The 17,261-nt window shown below is 39.2% G+C and overlaps 1 protein-coding gene across 6 annotated transcripts in view; it reads left to right on the top strand.

Annotated features, from left to right (window-relative positions):
* Ubr5 (ubiquitin protein ligase E3 component n-recognin 5) overlaps positions 1–15,561 on the top strand; it is a 109,645-nt gene extending 94,084 nt beyond the window's left edge. For 4 of the 6 annotated variants that reach the window (XM_039080165.2, XM_039080166.2, XM_063262897.1 and 1 more), the window contains 11 exons: positions 466–577; positions 1,084–1,228; positions 2,021–2,151; positions 3,324–3,384; positions 5,118–5,293; positions 5,665–5,749; positions 7,897–8,052; positions 8,289–8,402; positions 9,832–9,976; positions 11,377–11,462; positions 13,386–14,019. In XM_039080165.2, the coding sequence (XP_038936093.1) occupies positions 466–577; positions 1,084–1,228; positions 2,021–2,151; positions 3,324–3,384; positions 5,118–5,293; positions 5,665–5,749; positions 7,897–8,052; positions 8,289–8,402; positions 9,832–9,976; positions 11,377–11,462; positions 13,386–13,598 (1,424 nt within the window). In that variant the 3' untranslated portion in view covers positions 13,599–14,019. Of the gene's footprint in view, positions 1–465; positions 578–1,083; positions 1,229–2,020; positions 2,152–3,323; positions 3,385–5,117; positions 5,294–5,664; positions 5,750–7,896; positions 8,053–8,288; positions 8,403–9,831; positions 9,977–11,376; positions 11,463–13,385 lie in introns of all 6 variants that reach the window. The other 2 variants (NM_001419542.1, XM_039080164.2) reach the window with 2 other exon arrangements.
* Positions 15,562–17,261: the final 1,700 nt, after the last annotated feature.

Raw genomic sequence — 17,261 nt, 5'->3', positions numbered from 1 at the left:
ACAACTGAATAGAATGAAATCCATCTAGCTGTAGTTGCATATTAAAGTGAAGTGTAGTGTGCCCTGAACATCCTATACAGGCATCAGTAGCCCTCAGAAACCAAGGTGCTTGCTGTGAGAACAGGAGGACCCGAGTTTAAATCCCCAGCACATTAAAAGCTGGGCGTTATTTGCATGTGCTTATAACCCATGTTGTAGAATGGCAGATTTCTGTGAGAGAGCTATATCAAAAGGTGCAGCAATAGACAGTATGCACATTGTACGTGCGTCTTACATGCCTAGGCATACATCACACAAACAACGCGCTGTACACCGGAGCCCCAAAGGAAGAGAAAGGCACTGAAAGCACAGAGGGTCTCAAGCAGCCATGCTTTCTTGTGTTCCTCTCATCTTAGCATTGAATGAAATATAACGTTTTTCATCTTGTACTTCTCTCAATGTGCTGTGTTTCATCTGTTCTTCTAGGTTTAATGCAAAGATTGAGGAACAGAGGCGAGAGAGATCGGGAAAGAGAAAGAGAACGGGAAATGAGGAGGAGCAGTGGCTTGCGAGCAGGATCTCGGAGAGACCGCGATCGGTATGATGGATCTAGGTCTTACTGAATTCTTGGCACATTGGATAAAGGCTGTGTAAATCAGTGTAAGGTTTGTTGTAAGGGTGAATGCATGGTAACCGTAGTCTGTTACTTAATGAAAGACTCTGCTTAACAACTCTAGGACATTTGAAATTACATGCCTTCTTTTTTTTTTTTTTTTCACTTAAGTTTGATATTTTGTTGCAGTTATTGCTTTCCTATTTTAATTAAGTCTTAAATGTGGCAAACTATATTTTAATTTTCTCTTGTTAGAATGGGGTACACTTTTGTGTAAAAAAAAAATTTCTAGGAATTATAGGTAGTCTGGTCCTGCTCCCTTAGAATTAAATTATACTTTACAGGTAGATTTTTAGAGACAAACCTAGATAAACACTTTGTATTAGATGTCATACCGTCCTGGTGTCAGGGTTGGCACCATCTCCATGCACTCTAGTTTTCTGTTGGTGAAGGTGTGTTAATACTGGAGCAATCACCTTCTTCCCTGACAGAGACTTCAGGAGACAGCTGTCCATCGACACCAGGCCTTTTAGACCTGCTTCTGAGGGGAACCCTAGTGATGACCCTGACCCTCTTCCAGCTCATCGGCAGGCACTCGGAGAGAGGCTGTACCCCCGAGTGCAAGCGATGCAGCCTGTAAGTGCGGGCCCTTCCTCTCCTAACTGCATGCGCGCTCTCTCTGCCTCTGTCTCTGTCTCTCTGTCTCTGTCTCTCTGTAATTGTCAGCTGCTTAGTTGCTCGAAAGTAAACTATACAACTTGAGTCTTTCCCTCCACTAACTTACTTAGTTCAATATACTTTAATTGTACCCAATTTAAATACCTTTGTGTTAGTTGTATGTTTACTTACACAAATGATTGTTACTTTTTGAAGTAGACATGATCTATTAGCAAGTTGTAGCTGGGGGAAAATGGCAGTCCTTTGCTGGTCATAAAATAGCTGAAGATTTCAGTTTGAATGTTTTATCTATTTTCTCCTATAGTGTGAAACCTACATGCTAGTTGTCGGTGTTTATGCATTATGTGCATATGTTGTAAGACAGAAAATCTGTTTCTTGCAGCAAGCTAGCCTTAAGTAATAGGTGACTTTCTCCTTCCCTCCCTCCCTCTTTTCTGTACTAAATGAGAAAGAGTGTGTGTGGCTCCTTGAGGAAGACAAAACTTACAGAGATTGTATATATGTTTACTTGGAATTCAAACTCCTTTTTTAAAAAAGGCTCATAGAAATATTCTCGCCCCAACAAAACTGTGGGTTCTGGCCTGTGCCTCCCCTGTCGGAGCTGTCTGACGGACCTTGCAGTTTCATAAGAAGCCTTGCTAGTCACGAGACAGTTGTGTTACTTTGGCTCCTCGAGTCAGTTCCCCTCTTTTGAGTGTAGCTTCTAACAAGCAGATAGTTGATGAAGTGACGTTTGCTCATCCTCTCTAGGCCTTTGCCAGTAAAATCACCGGCATGCTGCTGGAGCTGTCCCCAGCTCAGCTGCTTCTCCTTCTGGCGAGTGAGGACTCTCTGAGGGCGAGAGTTGAGGAGGCCATGGAGCTCATCGTCGCCCACGGACGGTAACAGGAGGAATGGCGGGATGGTGGGATAGGGCTTCACTTAGACATGAGCCATACCATTGCCACATCTAGGCCTTGTCAACACATCCTAACCATTATGACTAGTCTGGACATAGTTCAGAGATTAGGAGCATTTGTTGCTTTTCCAGGACACCTAGGTTTGTTTCCTAGTGCCCATACGGTGGCTGACAACCATGTGCTACTAGGTGAGATATGCTTGGGCTTTTGAAACCTCAGAGCTCACTGCCAGTGCCCCTACCTGATGACAAAGCATTCAAATATATTCTGAGCCTATGGGGGCCTTTCTTATTCAAACCACTGTACTAGATAGCAGCATAATGTTAGCATCCCAGACCCTAGGTGAAGTGTCTTCCTGATCATAATTTTGGATGGAGAACAGGATTAGCTGCAGTTGTAGTAGTATACACCGTGGGGCTGGATATCAGAATTAAAAGGCCATTTTTCAAGGCCTTGGAATGGTCCAAGTCAAAAGCTGTTGATGTACTGATGATTTCCTTTGCTGTTGATGCTGCTGTTTTTCTCTGGACTTGTATGTATTGTTTCTTTATTCCTTTGCCTTGTCTTTGGGACTGTAAGCAGACAGCTTAGCCCGTTATACAAAACATTGAAAGTTACCTTTTATAAAAAGACGTTGTAAATATGTATAGGCATTGCTAATTTATACTGTCTATTGAGCAGAACTCACACCTAGCTTTATGGATTGAATAGCAAATTTAGCAGTAGTATATTAGACCTAGTGCTAGAGAATTCAATTCCAGTGGTAGTGTTCTGAGCATTCTTCTGCCTTTTCTGCATGCTTGCTTTCTATTAGTCCCAATAAAGACTTGTGTTACATCAGGGAGCCTTAGCTGTGTCTTGAATTCATTGGTGGCTAATGGAATTTTGGGGGTTTTGTTTAATTTTGGTTTTGTTTGCTTTTTGCTTTTTGTTTGTTTTACTTGTGAGATGGTATCCTTTCTAGTGTAACACAAGAATTAGCCTTGAGTTTGCTCTGTACTACAGGCTAACAAACACTGTGATTATAAACATATTCCATGGTTTTGAGCTAAATTGGGTTTTAAATTGTGTAGTAAATATGAACAGATACTTTCACACTAAGTTTTAGACATTTCACCTCTCTGGATTGTAAAGGGGGTGTTGTTTGTTTTTAGGGAAAATGGAGCTGACAGTATCTTGGACCTCGGATTATTAGACTCCTCAGAAAAGGTACAGGTAAGGGATTTTCAGTACATGTTAAAGGACAATTAAAACAACAACAACCCTCCCCTTCCCCAGGATTTAGGAGCTGCCTTTGTAAATACAAATCATGTTTTATAGTACAGAAAGAGAAAGACATGTAGTTGTACTATACAGAATCAAATATAAAATGGGTTAAGTTAGACATTAATGAAAACCTAGTCTGTTTGCTCTTTATGCATAAACACTAACTGAAGTGTGCTTCGAGATCCAGGGAGCTGAGTAGCAGAGGAAAGAAGCACTCTAGAGTCTTAGGAGCCTTCGGAGCCACTCCCAGGAAGCTGTTGATGCCAAAGATGCAGTGAAAACAATCTATCACAGTACAGCAGTAGGGGACGGGGAATGGTGTGGTTTGTTTCGTAAGTAAGCTTCTAGTGCTAGCTGAGAGGAACAAGCTCTGCAGTCACTTCATTGGTTACCATGAACACCAGCACAGAATGCATGTTCTGAGCAAGTGTATAGAGCACACAGACTGGAAAGAGTCCAACTTGACAATGGCTGGTACGGTGGCTCGGAGGGTAAGGTGGTCCTTGTTCTTCTGTCCTACTTGAAAGATGGCAAAGGCTTTGAGAATTACCTGCTTGGGAAACACTGTCCAAGTGTCCAGCATATCAACAGTTTCGAGGTATAATTGTTACATTGAGATTCCTTCTGTCTTAAAAGCCCCCCCTCCCCTAAATGCAGTGTTAAGACAACTTAGTGTCACACCTAATACTCACAAAGTACCAGCTGCCAATCTTCCTAAGCTCTAAAACTACTCAGCAGAACAAGAACAAGGCAAGACTGGCCAGTTCTTCAAACTTCAAGGTCAGTGGACTTGAAGCATCCTGTCCTAAAACTGTCCAGACACAGTTAAATACTCAAAGCAGGGAGACAGTAGTTTGAAAAACAATGGATTCTTACCAGAAACTACACATAGTAGTTTCTCCATGACAGTAGAACTTCATCGTCCATAAGTTGAAAGAACTGTCTATCCAGAATCCTATAGCTAGTAAAAAGAATACCTTCTAGGCATTAAGGTAAAGGGTGGTCTTTGTTTCATTTTGTTTTGAAGGCAGGGTTTTACTCTAGCCCAGACTAACCTGGAATTTACCTGGGGGACTGTCCTATCTCAGCCCTCCTAGTGCTGGGATTACATACATGTGCTCTCATGTCTACTTTATGCAGCAGAAGATAACCCAGGGCTTTGTGCTTGTGAGACAAGTATTCTCCCAATTGACCTGAGGTCCCAACGTGTTTTTATTTGAATAACAGACATTAATATTTAACATACAGAAGGCAGAAGATGGCTCAGCCGTTCAGACCACCTGGCTGCTCTCCTACAGAACCAGGGTTCAATTCCCAGCACCCACATGGCTCACAGCTGTTTGCATCTCCAGTTTTGGGAATCTGCTGCCCTCTCCTTGCCTTGACTACACGTGCAGACACACATGCAAACAAAACGCATACACATAGAACAATAAGTAAGAAAGCAAAAGATAAATTAGTAAATAAATAAATGTAGCGAAAATATTTAATGCACATAAGGTTTGTTTATGTATTGTAGCTTTGCCTTTATTATTTCTTAAAGTTTACCTTTAATATTGTTATGCACACACATTTAAACATGGATGCTGTTCTGTTTGCCTTTTACTTTGAATAATTTCAGAGAACCATTTTATGTTTTAAAATGAGCTCAGGAGTTTCACTTCTCATAATTTTGTTTGTAGGAAAACCGAAAGCGTCATGGCTCTAGCAGAAGTGTGGTAGATATGGATTTAGATGACACCGATGATGGTGACGACAATGCTCCTTTGTTTTACCAACCTGGAAAGCGAGGGTTTTATACTCCGAGACCTGGCAAAAACACAGAAGCAAGGCTGAATTGTTTCAGAAACATCGGCAGGTAAACTCACTATTTATTCTTCCTACTTGAATCTGGGGACATGGGGTTCTGGGGATTGGACCCAGGGCTTTGTCAGTGCTACACATGCTCTACCACTGAGCTGCTTCTCCAGCCCCAAGCTCTATATGTAGGCCAGCCTTCATAGATCTTCCTGCTAGCCTCGCAGGGCTGTGAATCAAAGGTGTGTCACCACAGGGTAAAAATAGACTATTAATTAGCTTTTAAATTGGGTATGAATTCTATTTTATATTAGGTAAAAATAAGCCCTAGAGATTTTCTCAAAATATTATGTATTTATTTATGTTTATGTATGTGGGACTAATTGTTTAATTAGTTTTGAATTTAAATTATATTTCTGTTCTTATTTTTAGGATTCTTGGACTATGTCTGTTGCAAAATGAACTATGTCCTATCACATTGAATAGGCATGTAATTAAAGTGTTGCTTGGTAGAAAAGTAAGTTTGATGCATATAACTGCTATTACAATTGTAAACGTTTTCTTTTGCAAAATAAACGATAGTACAATGTATAGCATTCACTTTGTATTAAAAGCATGATAATCATAAATAATCGTCAAGTATTGAATGGCATAGAAAAGTCTTTGTACATGGGGAGACGGCACAGCAGAGTAGGTAACAACAGGACTATGCTTGGTTCCTGACAGACCTCCATCCCACTGAAGAGAAATCTCTTGGCAACTTTGTAACGCTTTGCACACAGTGCTCCGAACCCTAAGCCACTGTAATGGGTCATAGGTGGGTGGCAGTAACGTATAGAGATAGTCTTAAATGACACTTCAGCTTTAAAAATACACATAAGGGCCACAGTGGGCCAAGAGTCTAGTAAGGCGTGGCTGGTACTCCTGTGGCTCAGAGGCAGCTTCTTTGCTCTGTGTGCTGATAGTCTGGTAGCCTGGAAAGAGTCTGTGCTGGTAATTACCCAGCTGTGCAGAACAATCCCTAAAGCTGTGATAAAGCAACCGACACCAAGTATTAATTATCAGTCTTCTGTAGAGATGGCTGGGCCAGAAATCGACTGTAAATCACATTGTTAAAGCTGGAGTCTACTAGTTACCCCCTTTAATGGTTTTATTAGACATACTAATTATACACAATAATGAGTTTATTATGCCATTTTCACCTGTGTAAATAATTGATTATGATTGCATCCCCATTCTCCCTGTTGTTTTATCCCCTTCCTGCCCCCTTTTCACCTTCTGTTTTCATGTCTCATTTTGTTTGTGACCTAGTGGTTTATGTACCATTAAGATTGTTTACAGGAGCATGGACACTTGACCAGTGGTTAAATCACTGAAGAAAATGGTCTGTTTTTCCACATCAGCCATTAATTGTATAAATTGTTAGGGAGATGTGGGCACTGTGAACCTCTCCAGTCGGTGACTGGGTATTGATGACCCAGTCTTGAGCAGGTAATCACAGCTGTTCTGAGTTTGGTATCTTAAGAGCCTTGCTGTGCTACATAGTCAGCCCTCAGTTTCTACAGTGTTGCTTTCTCTGGCTTTTACACACTCGTGCACGTTCTTGCACGCATGCAAACACATGCACGCACAGGTGCACACACACCTCTCACAACCCACTTTTTCTCGCAGTGAACATCGAGCCTTGGGTAGGGTGGTAGAGATCTCTCATTTATTTATAGCTGGACATTCAGCAGTTATCCTTGTACTTTGACCAGGTGAGTCTTCCGTCACACTGACGGCTACAAAACCCTTCCGACAAAGTCGACAGCAGCACTAAACGTACAATCTTTAGAACACAGTTAAATGGTTACACCATATCCATTCCACAAAATAACTCCAGAAGCCTGTCACTCTTCATCCCAAGATACGTGATCACATTAATAGTACCAAATTAATTGCTTTTAACCAAACCACTGAATATATCAGAAATAAGGATATTTTAGTGAGAAGTATGTATTTTCCTTTTTAGCCGAGACCAAATTTAAGTTTAAATGCTCTTATGCATAGAATTTGAAAACCAAAGCTCTCAAACATGCAAATACTCATATGTTGACCCTTTAGCTCATGAGATCTGCTAGACCTCAGTTTAACTTGGTGATGTGAGCTTTGTAAGTTACCAAGTTTCTTAGAACAGTCCAGTTTGTCACTTGGATTTAGTGACCTGTATCATATGGTGACTATCAAGAGCATATGGGATATTTAGTCAAGATCAATGTTCAATAAGTTGTGCTGGCTTTTCCAGTTATTTTTGAAACTAATTATTGTTTTTGTTACTACCGCTCCTACAAAAGCACGCTGTTGGCTTCACCTCATAGCAGTTAACTTTTTAATTCCTGTTTTAAAAAAAAGTAAATGAATTGTCAAAGCCAAAGACTTTCTAATTTTTCTCTCTTTAAAGCAGTTTTATGTATCTTGTGGGAAATTCTTTTATCACTGTACCTGTAAGTTAAATAAAATTAGGGCCGGGATATAGGTCAGTAGTAGAGCACTTATTTAGCGTGCACAAGTTCCTGGGTTCAATCCTTATCACTTCCCCTCCCCGAAAAGGTAAAGCCATTACAGATTAATTTGCTGTTGCATGGAGAAAGGACGCTTCACTTGACTTTTATGATTATTCTCCAGGTCAACTGGCATGACTTTGCTTTTTTCGACCCTGTGATGTATGAGAGTTTACGACAACTGATCCTTGCATCTCAGAGTTCAGATGCCGATGCTGTTTTCTCAGCAATGGACTTGGCGTTTGCAGTTGACCTGTGTAAAGAAGAGGGTGGAGGCCAGGTAAAGCAAACCCAGTTTTCTGATCTTCGAGAGAGGATCGGGTTATTTGTTAGACAAATACAGGACAGTTTGGGGCAGGAACCAAGAGAGAAAGATTGAGACAAGGCACATGCCCGAAATGAGCATTGTAGGAGAGAACAGAGAGAAGAATCAAGAAGGAGTGAGGTAGAAAGTTCTCTTGAGCTGTTACTGCTTGTCAGAATTGCTTTTAAATGTCACTGCTGAACTTTTTGTAGGTTGAACTTATTCCAAATGGTGTAAATATACCAGTCACTCCGCAGAATGTATATGAGTATGTAAGGAAATATGCGGAGCACAGAATGCTGGTGGTTGCAGAACAGCCATTGCACGTAAGTATTTTCTAGAAAGTTCAATGGATGTCATGTGGTGAAACTTTTTGTTTTTGCATTGTGGTAAATTAGCCCAGTAATCTGTTCTTCTGCAAAAGGCCAAAGTTTTCAAATTTAAAATGAGTTTACAACTAAATTCAAGAGTTCAGACTAAGTACTCGTTTACTTTTGGCTATAACTGTTGGAAAAACTGTATAATCAAAAAGAGTAGCTCTGGTGAGCAAAAGTTGAAAGGGGGCTTGTAGGACTTAAATACACTTCTTAAGTCATCCTATGGCCACCTCTCCTTACGAATATCCTAGTTAGAAGGATTCACTGACTTCAGCCAGTTACACTTAGTAAACGTAAAGACACCCCAGCAGCATAAGCAGAGGAGGAGGCTGTGTTAGGTAGAACCTGAAGGGTTCATGTACAAGCTTCAGGGTACATGTTTTCATGTGGGCTGTCACAGACAATATACTCAGTATAAAGTGCTTCAGCACATGTACGACGAACGTTGCTCAGGGAAGCCTCAGAGAGTCACAGCCCAGGGTTTTTATTGGTGGCTAGTCCTATTAGTGTTTCCTCGCTGTACAGCCAGCTGCCACTACTGCAGTTTTAGAGGAAAGCATGTTTCCACCATATTGTCAGCACAAATAACATGGCTTATCTATCAGAAGGGTCATTGCCCTAGTCACAGCAGTGGAGAGGCATTCCAAACATAAGTCCTCAAGACAGTGACCCAAGGACCAGCTCTGCATTCAGGCCCCTTCAGAAGAATCAGCACATGGTTCCTGCGGTGTTAATGCTTTCCCTTTGCAGGATAAAATTCCTGTAAGCCAAGAGTGGTTCTGATTCTTGTGCTGGGAATTGTTGTACTGAGATGAAGTTCCTGACTACTTTCTAGCTGCACTTTGGCAGGCTACTTAGTACTTCTGCTCATGGCTTTCCTTCTGCAAAATGAGGAGGCCAAGATCGAACCATTAATGCACCCCAGATACTTAGCATAGCTCTGGGTGGTACATTTCCCAATAGATTTTGGGTTTGAGTCTGGGAGGTTTGTCTTTATTGTTTTCTGGGATGCACTTTCACCAACTGAAGTGATGCTTAACTCATATGCTGTCTGTGTTATTTATAATTATAATTAAATATAATTATATTTAATATGTTATAATTTAAAAAGTAGTTTCCCTTTTCTACTGGGATGTAAGAACACTAAGCAACTTCTGAACTGCAGCCTGTTTGCTGTGCTCAACTTTTCCATTGTTCTTTCTTGACTTTGTTAAGAGGAAAGTCACAATAATTCAGCCCTACTCTTTCTCCTCGCATTAGAGAACTAATGTTTTTAGAGAATGCTGCTAAAATTAGATATTGAGTTTTAATAGTATAAACAGATGCCTTGGAAAATAAAGTACTTCTTACAATAAAAGAAATAATTTAAATTCTCTAGGCAATGAGAAAGGGTCTACTAGATGTGCTTCCAAAAAATTCTTTAGAAGACTTAACAGCAGAGGATTTCCGACTTTTGGTGAACGGCTGTGGTGAAGTCAATGTGCAGATGCTCATCAGTTTCACGTCTTTCAATGATGAGTCAGGTAGGAAACTGCACGTCTTTCTGAGAGGTAAAAGCCAAGTCTTCTTCCCAAGCCCTGTAAGCAATCAGGCCTGAGTTTTTATTCTCATTACATTTAAAGGTATGATTAAGTATTTTGTTAACTTAGAATTAGGCTATTCTTTTGTTCCTTATGGGAGGCCAAAGCAGGAGGATCTGAAGTTCGAGGTCAGCTTTGGATACATAGTGAGAACCTGTCTAAAAAAATCTGTGTGTGTGTGCTCACATCCAAACAAATTTTGAACACAGTAAAATTTTTTCGTGGTGGGAAAATGATGTTATTGCTAAAGTAATAAAAATAATAAATGTTTCCTGTACCTCCGATAGTCAAAGAACATGATCACATAATGTTTGGTTTCTAGAGTTGTGACTGGGTGGTCACTTTATTGTAAAGACAAAATTCACATGACTCCAGAAGCAAAAGAAAAAAAATGATTATAATCATTTGCAAATAAGCTTTATCTCAGTGTGTGATTTGCCTTAAAGTTGTTTTTATTTTTTAGACATTCAGACAGTGTAGAATTTAAAGCTATAAGAAATTGATTATGAAAACAGTATAGCTATACCAAGATTTCTACATACATGAATATGACTTTTCCACTTTTGTGTATTTTGTTTTGTTAAATGGCCTTCACCAAATTATAGATTTGGGTTTTCTGAAGTAGGGTCTATGGAGGATCCATAGGGTCCTGGAATTCACATACTAGACTGTTCCTGTGCACACAGAGATCCCATCTGCCTCTGCTTCTGAGTTATGGCAGGTATGGGATTAAGGATGTGCCGTCCTGACAAGCTCCAAGTACAGAAAGCTTTGCACTGTATTAACCTTCCGTGTTTGGTAATTCATAGGTTGTTATGTAATGGGCTTTGTGCCACATTTTAATGTCAGTACTTAGAAGAACTTATTTCATTTTAAAACCAAAACTGTAGAAGGGAAAACAAGCAACATATGTAAATGTACCGGATGAGCAGCATCTGCATCATTGCATCATTGCATCATTGGAACTTTAGAGATGCAGACCCTTTGGTGTCTTTTTCTTCCACCTTCTAGATTCAGTGAATGAATAAGAATCTGCCTTTTAAAAAGGTCTCATAAACTCAGTAGTTTGAGAAGCACTGGCTTAAAGTCACAGGAGAAGAATCAGGGTTTACAGATGAGATTTACATCAACCTTGATGGTGACAGGTCACTTTTTCTCTCTTACTCATCTCAAGTCAGGATGACCTAATTAATTACAAAGGTTCATAACTAACAAAAAGCTTTAACTTCCTGTTAGGAATTAGACGTCATAAATTTTAAAGTTTAATTTATCTCTGTTTATGTAAGTTACCAGTATTCAAAAGAAACAACATCTAATACAACACATTGAACTTCTGTTCTCAGGAGAGAATGCTGAGAAGCTCCTGCAGTTCAAACGTTGGTTCTGGTCAATAGTAGAGAGAATGAGCATGACTGAGCGGCAGGACCTGGTAGGTCAGATGCCTCACACAGCTCGTGGGGTGAAAGACACACAAGGGTTTTGCTATGCTTTGTTTTGCTGTTTTAGGGGGTGGGATGGTGGATCTCCCTCTTGGAGGACAGTTTACTGATAAAAGTGCTGTGAAATCTACCACTCTGGTTGATCATTCACTCCCTCCCTCCCCTCTTTGTTCAGTTTCTCCTTTATGTAGTTTATCTGCGTGTATGTCTGTGCACCGTATGCGTGTAGTACCTTCAGAGGCCAGAAGGAGGGTGTCAGATCACCAGGGACTAGAGTTACAGGTAGTTTTGAGTCATTGAGTGTGCAGGGACTCACCCAGATCTTCTGGAAGATATTGCATCCATCCAGTACACTCACCTGCTGACCCACACTCTAGCCCCCCTTCCTTCATTCTGGAAGTTTTTCCCCATTAAGCATTTTCTTACCTGTTAAATGAGTAGATGGGACCAGCTTTGTTCCTAGTTCTTTAACAGTTGTGCTGTGGTACTTTGCAGAGGATTTGTTTCATCTTTTCCCTTTTGTAGCATTCTAAGATGATGTTTCTTGCACAATTATGTTTTAGAAAATAATCCCAATTAAGTTTCTGAGTCACTCTGGAAAGTTAGATTTATTTGCTTAGTTGTACAAAGTAAATGCTATAGAGTAAACTCTGTTCTAGAAGATTGGTATGTGAATGTGAGGAAGGATAGATCTTACATAGTTTTATATTCATAAAGTACATATTTCTGCAAAAAGGCATTTCTTTGGTATGTTTAGTAATAGAGTAACAGACACTTACTGGGCATCATTGATTTACACTGTGTGTTGTACAAAGTAAATTTGTGCTAGAAATCCATATGCTGTTATATGAAATTTGATCCATTGTAGCTATTTCCCAATATTCAGTTATTATTATAAAATTACTATATTAGCATTAATAAAACTGTCATTTTGGAAGTTTGCTATAAAATGATTTCTTAGCTAGGCGGGGAGGGAATGGGGGTAGGTTCTTTTCTTTGGAAATGTGTCTTCTTGTTCCTCTCCCCCACCCTCATCCCCACCCCCACCCCACCCCCCAAGAGTTACTCAGAGAACTTATCCCTTAGTAAAGGCCCTTAGTGATTGTTTGACACAATAACTTTATGACTCAGATGAGAAAACTCGGGCCTTAAGACAACAAAAAAAACCCCATAATATGACACCTTTCCCCCCCTTTAATCCTGAACATTTTTTTTAAAATGTATTTTATTGAAGTATAATTGATGGTGGTCTTTTAGTACAAGAAAATAATTTTGAAACTAAAGGGATATTTTGTTAATTGTTTTGAGATAATTACATCATTTCTCCACTTTTTCTCTCTAAACCCTCCCTTGTCCTTTTTCAAATTCAGGGTCTGTGTGTGTGTGTGTGTGTGTGTGTGTGTGTGTGTGTGTGTGTGTGTGTGTGTCTGTCTGTCTGTCTGCCTGCCTGCCTGCCTGCCTGCCTGCCTGCCTTTCCCTCCCTCTCCCCCTCTCTCTCTCTCTCTCTCTCTCTCTCTCTCTCTCTCTCTCTCTCTCTCGTTTTCGTCTTTGTGTGTTCATGTTCCTAAACACATAAGTAAAACTCACTCAGTCTGTATGATATTATTTGGATGGATGGATGTTTTAAAGGCTGGCCGTTTGGTATTAGGTAATCAGTAGTGTGCTTTCTACTGACTATTTCTCCTGCTCCCAACATTCCTTAATTGTTGATAGTAATTCATCTATGGTTGAAGCCTCCTGGGCTTTTTCCCTTCCATATTAACAGGTCTGTTGTTTTCCTTAGCTTGTATGTTAGTGAGGCTTTAATTTTAACTGGGTTTTAAAACATCACAGTGGGATTGCTTGTGTTGCCAGAATTAAAGTTGACTATTAAGCTATTAAAGCCAACATTATAATTATCTATTCTTGTTTAGGTTTACTTCTGGACATCAAGCCCATCATTGCCAGCCAGTGAAGAAGGTTTTCAGCCTATGCCCTCAATCACAATAAGACCACCAGATGACCAACATCTTCCTACTGCAAATACTTGTATTTCTCGACTTTATGTCCCACTCTATTCCTCTAAACAGATTCTCAAACAAAAATTACTACTCGCCATTAAGACCAAGAATTTTGGTTTTGTGTAGAGTATAAAAAGTGTGTATTGCTGTGTAATATTACTAGCTAATTTTGTAGATTTTTTTTCCCATTTGTCTATAAAAGTTTATGGAAGTTAATGCTGTCATACCCCCCTGGTGGTACCTTACAGAGATTAAATGCAAACATTCCTTGCTGAGTTTGTAGCTTAAAGGCCTAAGAAGCACTGGCACCTTTTCTCTATGATGGTTTGCTAGTCGCCAACTTCTAGGTCTAACCCCAGCCAAAGATGACAGCAGAACAACATAATTTACACTGTGATTTATCTTTTTTGCTGAGGGGGAAAAAATGTAAAATGTTCTGAAAATTCACTGCTGCCTTTGTGGAAAGTGTTTCAGCAAAGGTTCTTGTATAGAGGGAATAGGGAATTTCAAAATAAAAAATTAAGTATGTTCTGTGTTTTCATTTTAACTTTTTTATGGTGTTCTTTGTGGTTGGCTGCAATTGTGTATCATGTATATGGAACTTCTAGAAAGTTCTTGACATTCAGATTTTAGAGACGAAGTCACTTTTACCTATAGAAAACCCACTTGTGTTGCGGGTTATTTCAGCTTCATTGACCTTTAGGATACTAAACACCACTGATATTTTACATGTAATGTGTTCCTTTGAGAGAGGCACTTTTCTGTACATATGATGGGCCAATGCACAGTACCTTATCACATCCCCTTTTTTGTTTTGTATCTGTTGTAGTGCAGGTGGACAGGTCACGCTGCACTTGAGTAACAACCAGACATCTGTATGAAGGTGACTCAGCCTGGGCACTTTCTGATAACTGTAAAATGTTTTATAAGATCATGATTACTAAAAATACATTTTGGAAAATTTTAAATGTTGGTGAGCAGCTTAACTACTTTTGTATCTAGCCTTTTTTTTAAGTATCTTGTTACATTTTACTTTTTTAAATAAATTACAGAAGAAATGTCAAGTAACATTGAAGATACAGTTTTTATTTACATAGTTGTACATTTTTTAAGCTAGGGGCAATGCACTGACATGGTTATAGTCATACCTTTTTTTTAAGTCATATACATGTGAACTATAAGAAAGTTAAGAAAATCAGTCCACATTTTACAGTTAGCAGAGAATCCTAAGTGGCACCCAGCCAGGCCTTTTCTTTTTACAAGGTGAAGTGAAGTGTGATTATTAATCAGCACAGATGGTTTGACTTTAACTAAGGGACAGGTGTTTTGTTTTGTTTTCAAAGACTGTTGTCTGGAACCAATACCCTTAACATTTGTGGACTTATCAGGTTTATTTGATGGGATAACAAGGAATAAAAAGTCCCTACTAGGATTTAAACTAGTTACTTAAATATAAAGAGAATAGTGAGAGAAGTTGTTCTGTTGTCTCTCACCTATCTTTTCAGTGCCTGTTTAGGACTTCTGGCCTTTGATAGTTTTCATGTTTATAAAGGGACCATACTCTATTACATAACTTCCTTTAAAAGACTGAATCACATGGCATTCTCAGCCCTGTTGACACTAAAGATATAAAATGTATACAGCACCATGCTGTATTAGATATATGTAAACTTACCAAAGTGACACATTGGTTTATACATCTAAATATTACACTGAATTAAGAGCTAACAAACATCAATGTGGCTAAAAGGAATAAAACAAACATACCCCTTGTGTGCACTTGACAGGCTTGATAACTTATTAAATGAGAACAAGTTAAATATGATGAGGACACTTAAACCCTAATTAAGTTTATTTTTAATAGCTATTGAAAGAATGAAAATATTTAAAATAATGCAATATTTAAAGTGCAAGATGTCTGAGGTCTTCCATTTTAGTTAAAATGCTTTTAGTAATAAAAACATAGTAAGATTTTTTTGTTTTTAATTTTGTGTGTGCATGAGGGTTTTGTTGTTGTTGTGTGTGTGTGGGTTTTTTTTTTTTTCAGTAAAGCATAAAATGGTCTAAATGTAAAATAAAGTCATATAAAATAAAGTTCTCTTTTGGTCTTGTTAAGTAAAACAGAAGTGGAAACAATTTTGGAAACTGAGAATGACCTTCACTGGAGCTTTGGAAGTCGGGCTACTTCCTGCATCCCCTAAAGTGTGGATGGCAGGAGGCTCTGGAAGGGCTTCCTGCTCAGGCTTGAGAGGATGCTTCAAAAGGAAGCTTTTACTACTTAATACTTGTTCCCAGACAGCATCTCTGCTGTAAGATGGGGTCTCTTTAATGAGTGTAACAACTGTTAAGACTCAAGCTAAAATTGAACTCTTCCTTGAGGGAATAATTCTCTTGTTTCCATAGTTTATTATTCCAGATTCCTGGGCACTGTTTGTCTTCTGGTCACTTCTGATAACACTAAATGGTAGAAGTCAACAGTCTTTATAATAGAGCAGCATCCAAGTAAACTCTAAAACTCAGCCCAAAGAGCATTTCATTTCACTCATGAATATAAATCCACTGCAAACTTTCTTAACCAAGCCTTTCCTACTCGGAATCCATGAAAAAGTGCAACTGTTGATCAGTCCTGGCTCTCACTTGGTCAGGGCTAGATGAATATCCTTTAGTGGACTGCTTGGGGAGTGGTTCTTCCACATGTTTGCATCAACTAAAATGGGTACGAGTACACAGATAAAATACCAGTCAGTTACCACACATTATTTATAACGTGATTTATTTAAAACATGAATACAAAGTCTGTTATGTTACCTGATAGTCCAAAAGCATTAGATTTACTGATTATATAGTAACTTTCTCTTCCTTGTTTTTCGTAAGTACTCAGTATGTGCTAAGCACTGTCTCAGTATTTCCTTGCCATCCTTGGGGAACTGAAGGTTATCCACCTGTGAAGTGCTAAACTGACAAGTTCTGTCACAAGCACTGTGGAGTTTGCATTCCTAACATTGGACTGCAGTAGTATTTTGTGGAAGACAGGATCATGCTACTCGGTTAGAGACTAAAGACATGTGCCAGTAAGGTTCTAGCTGCATTAGATGCAGTCTGGTGCTTTAGACCATCCTGATTCTCTGACTTTGCTATTTTGAAAAAGCAGTGATTCATAAGCTTGCTAAAGATTTAAATTTCATTTTCCCTAGTGGTCTCAAGACCTTTGAACATATGGAGATGCTCTAAAGTCAGTCATGTTATATCTATTTAAATCCAACTGTCTTAAAACAGAAAGGACATAATTTTGTTCTAAGTTCTCTTAAAATTTAAAGGGGCTGCAAACTCAAAAAGATGGCTCAATGGGTAAAGACACTGCCTTGCTTTTGATGATTTGAATTTCATCTTCAGAACCCACAAGGTAGGAGAGCCAAGTGCAAGTCATCTTCTGACTTCTACATTTGCACCTCAGCCTGTTTGCCCCTATGATGATGATGATGATGTTTGCCCCTGTGATGGTGATGGTGATGAAGAGGAGGAGGAGGGACACATAAAGTGTGCCAAGATTGAATGGTAATGTTTAGGTGGGCTTTATTTAGACTCTTTAAAATTCTCACGCTCCTAGGTAGCCAGCTATTTTTCATTGGTCTCTTGGAATCATAGCCTGCAGAAATGGAAGGCTTATGTCATTATTCACTACCATATTCATTTAGTACATTTAGGGAATAAACACATTTTTGTCATTTTATTAGAAAAATTCTACCCACAGGAAAGCATAATCTTCCAACTACCAAGAAATGGGTAGGG

The sequence above is a fragment of the Rattus norvegicus genome, chromosome 7, assembly GCF_036323735.1.
Source record: "Rattus norvegicus strain BN/NHsdMcwi chromosome 7, GRCr8, whole genome shotgun sequence".
NCBI classification, from domain to species: Eukaryota; Metazoa; Chordata; class Mammalia; order Rodentia; family Muridae; genus Rattus; species Rattus norvegicus.
This window is presented reverse-complemented; position numbering and strand designations above follow the sequence as displayed.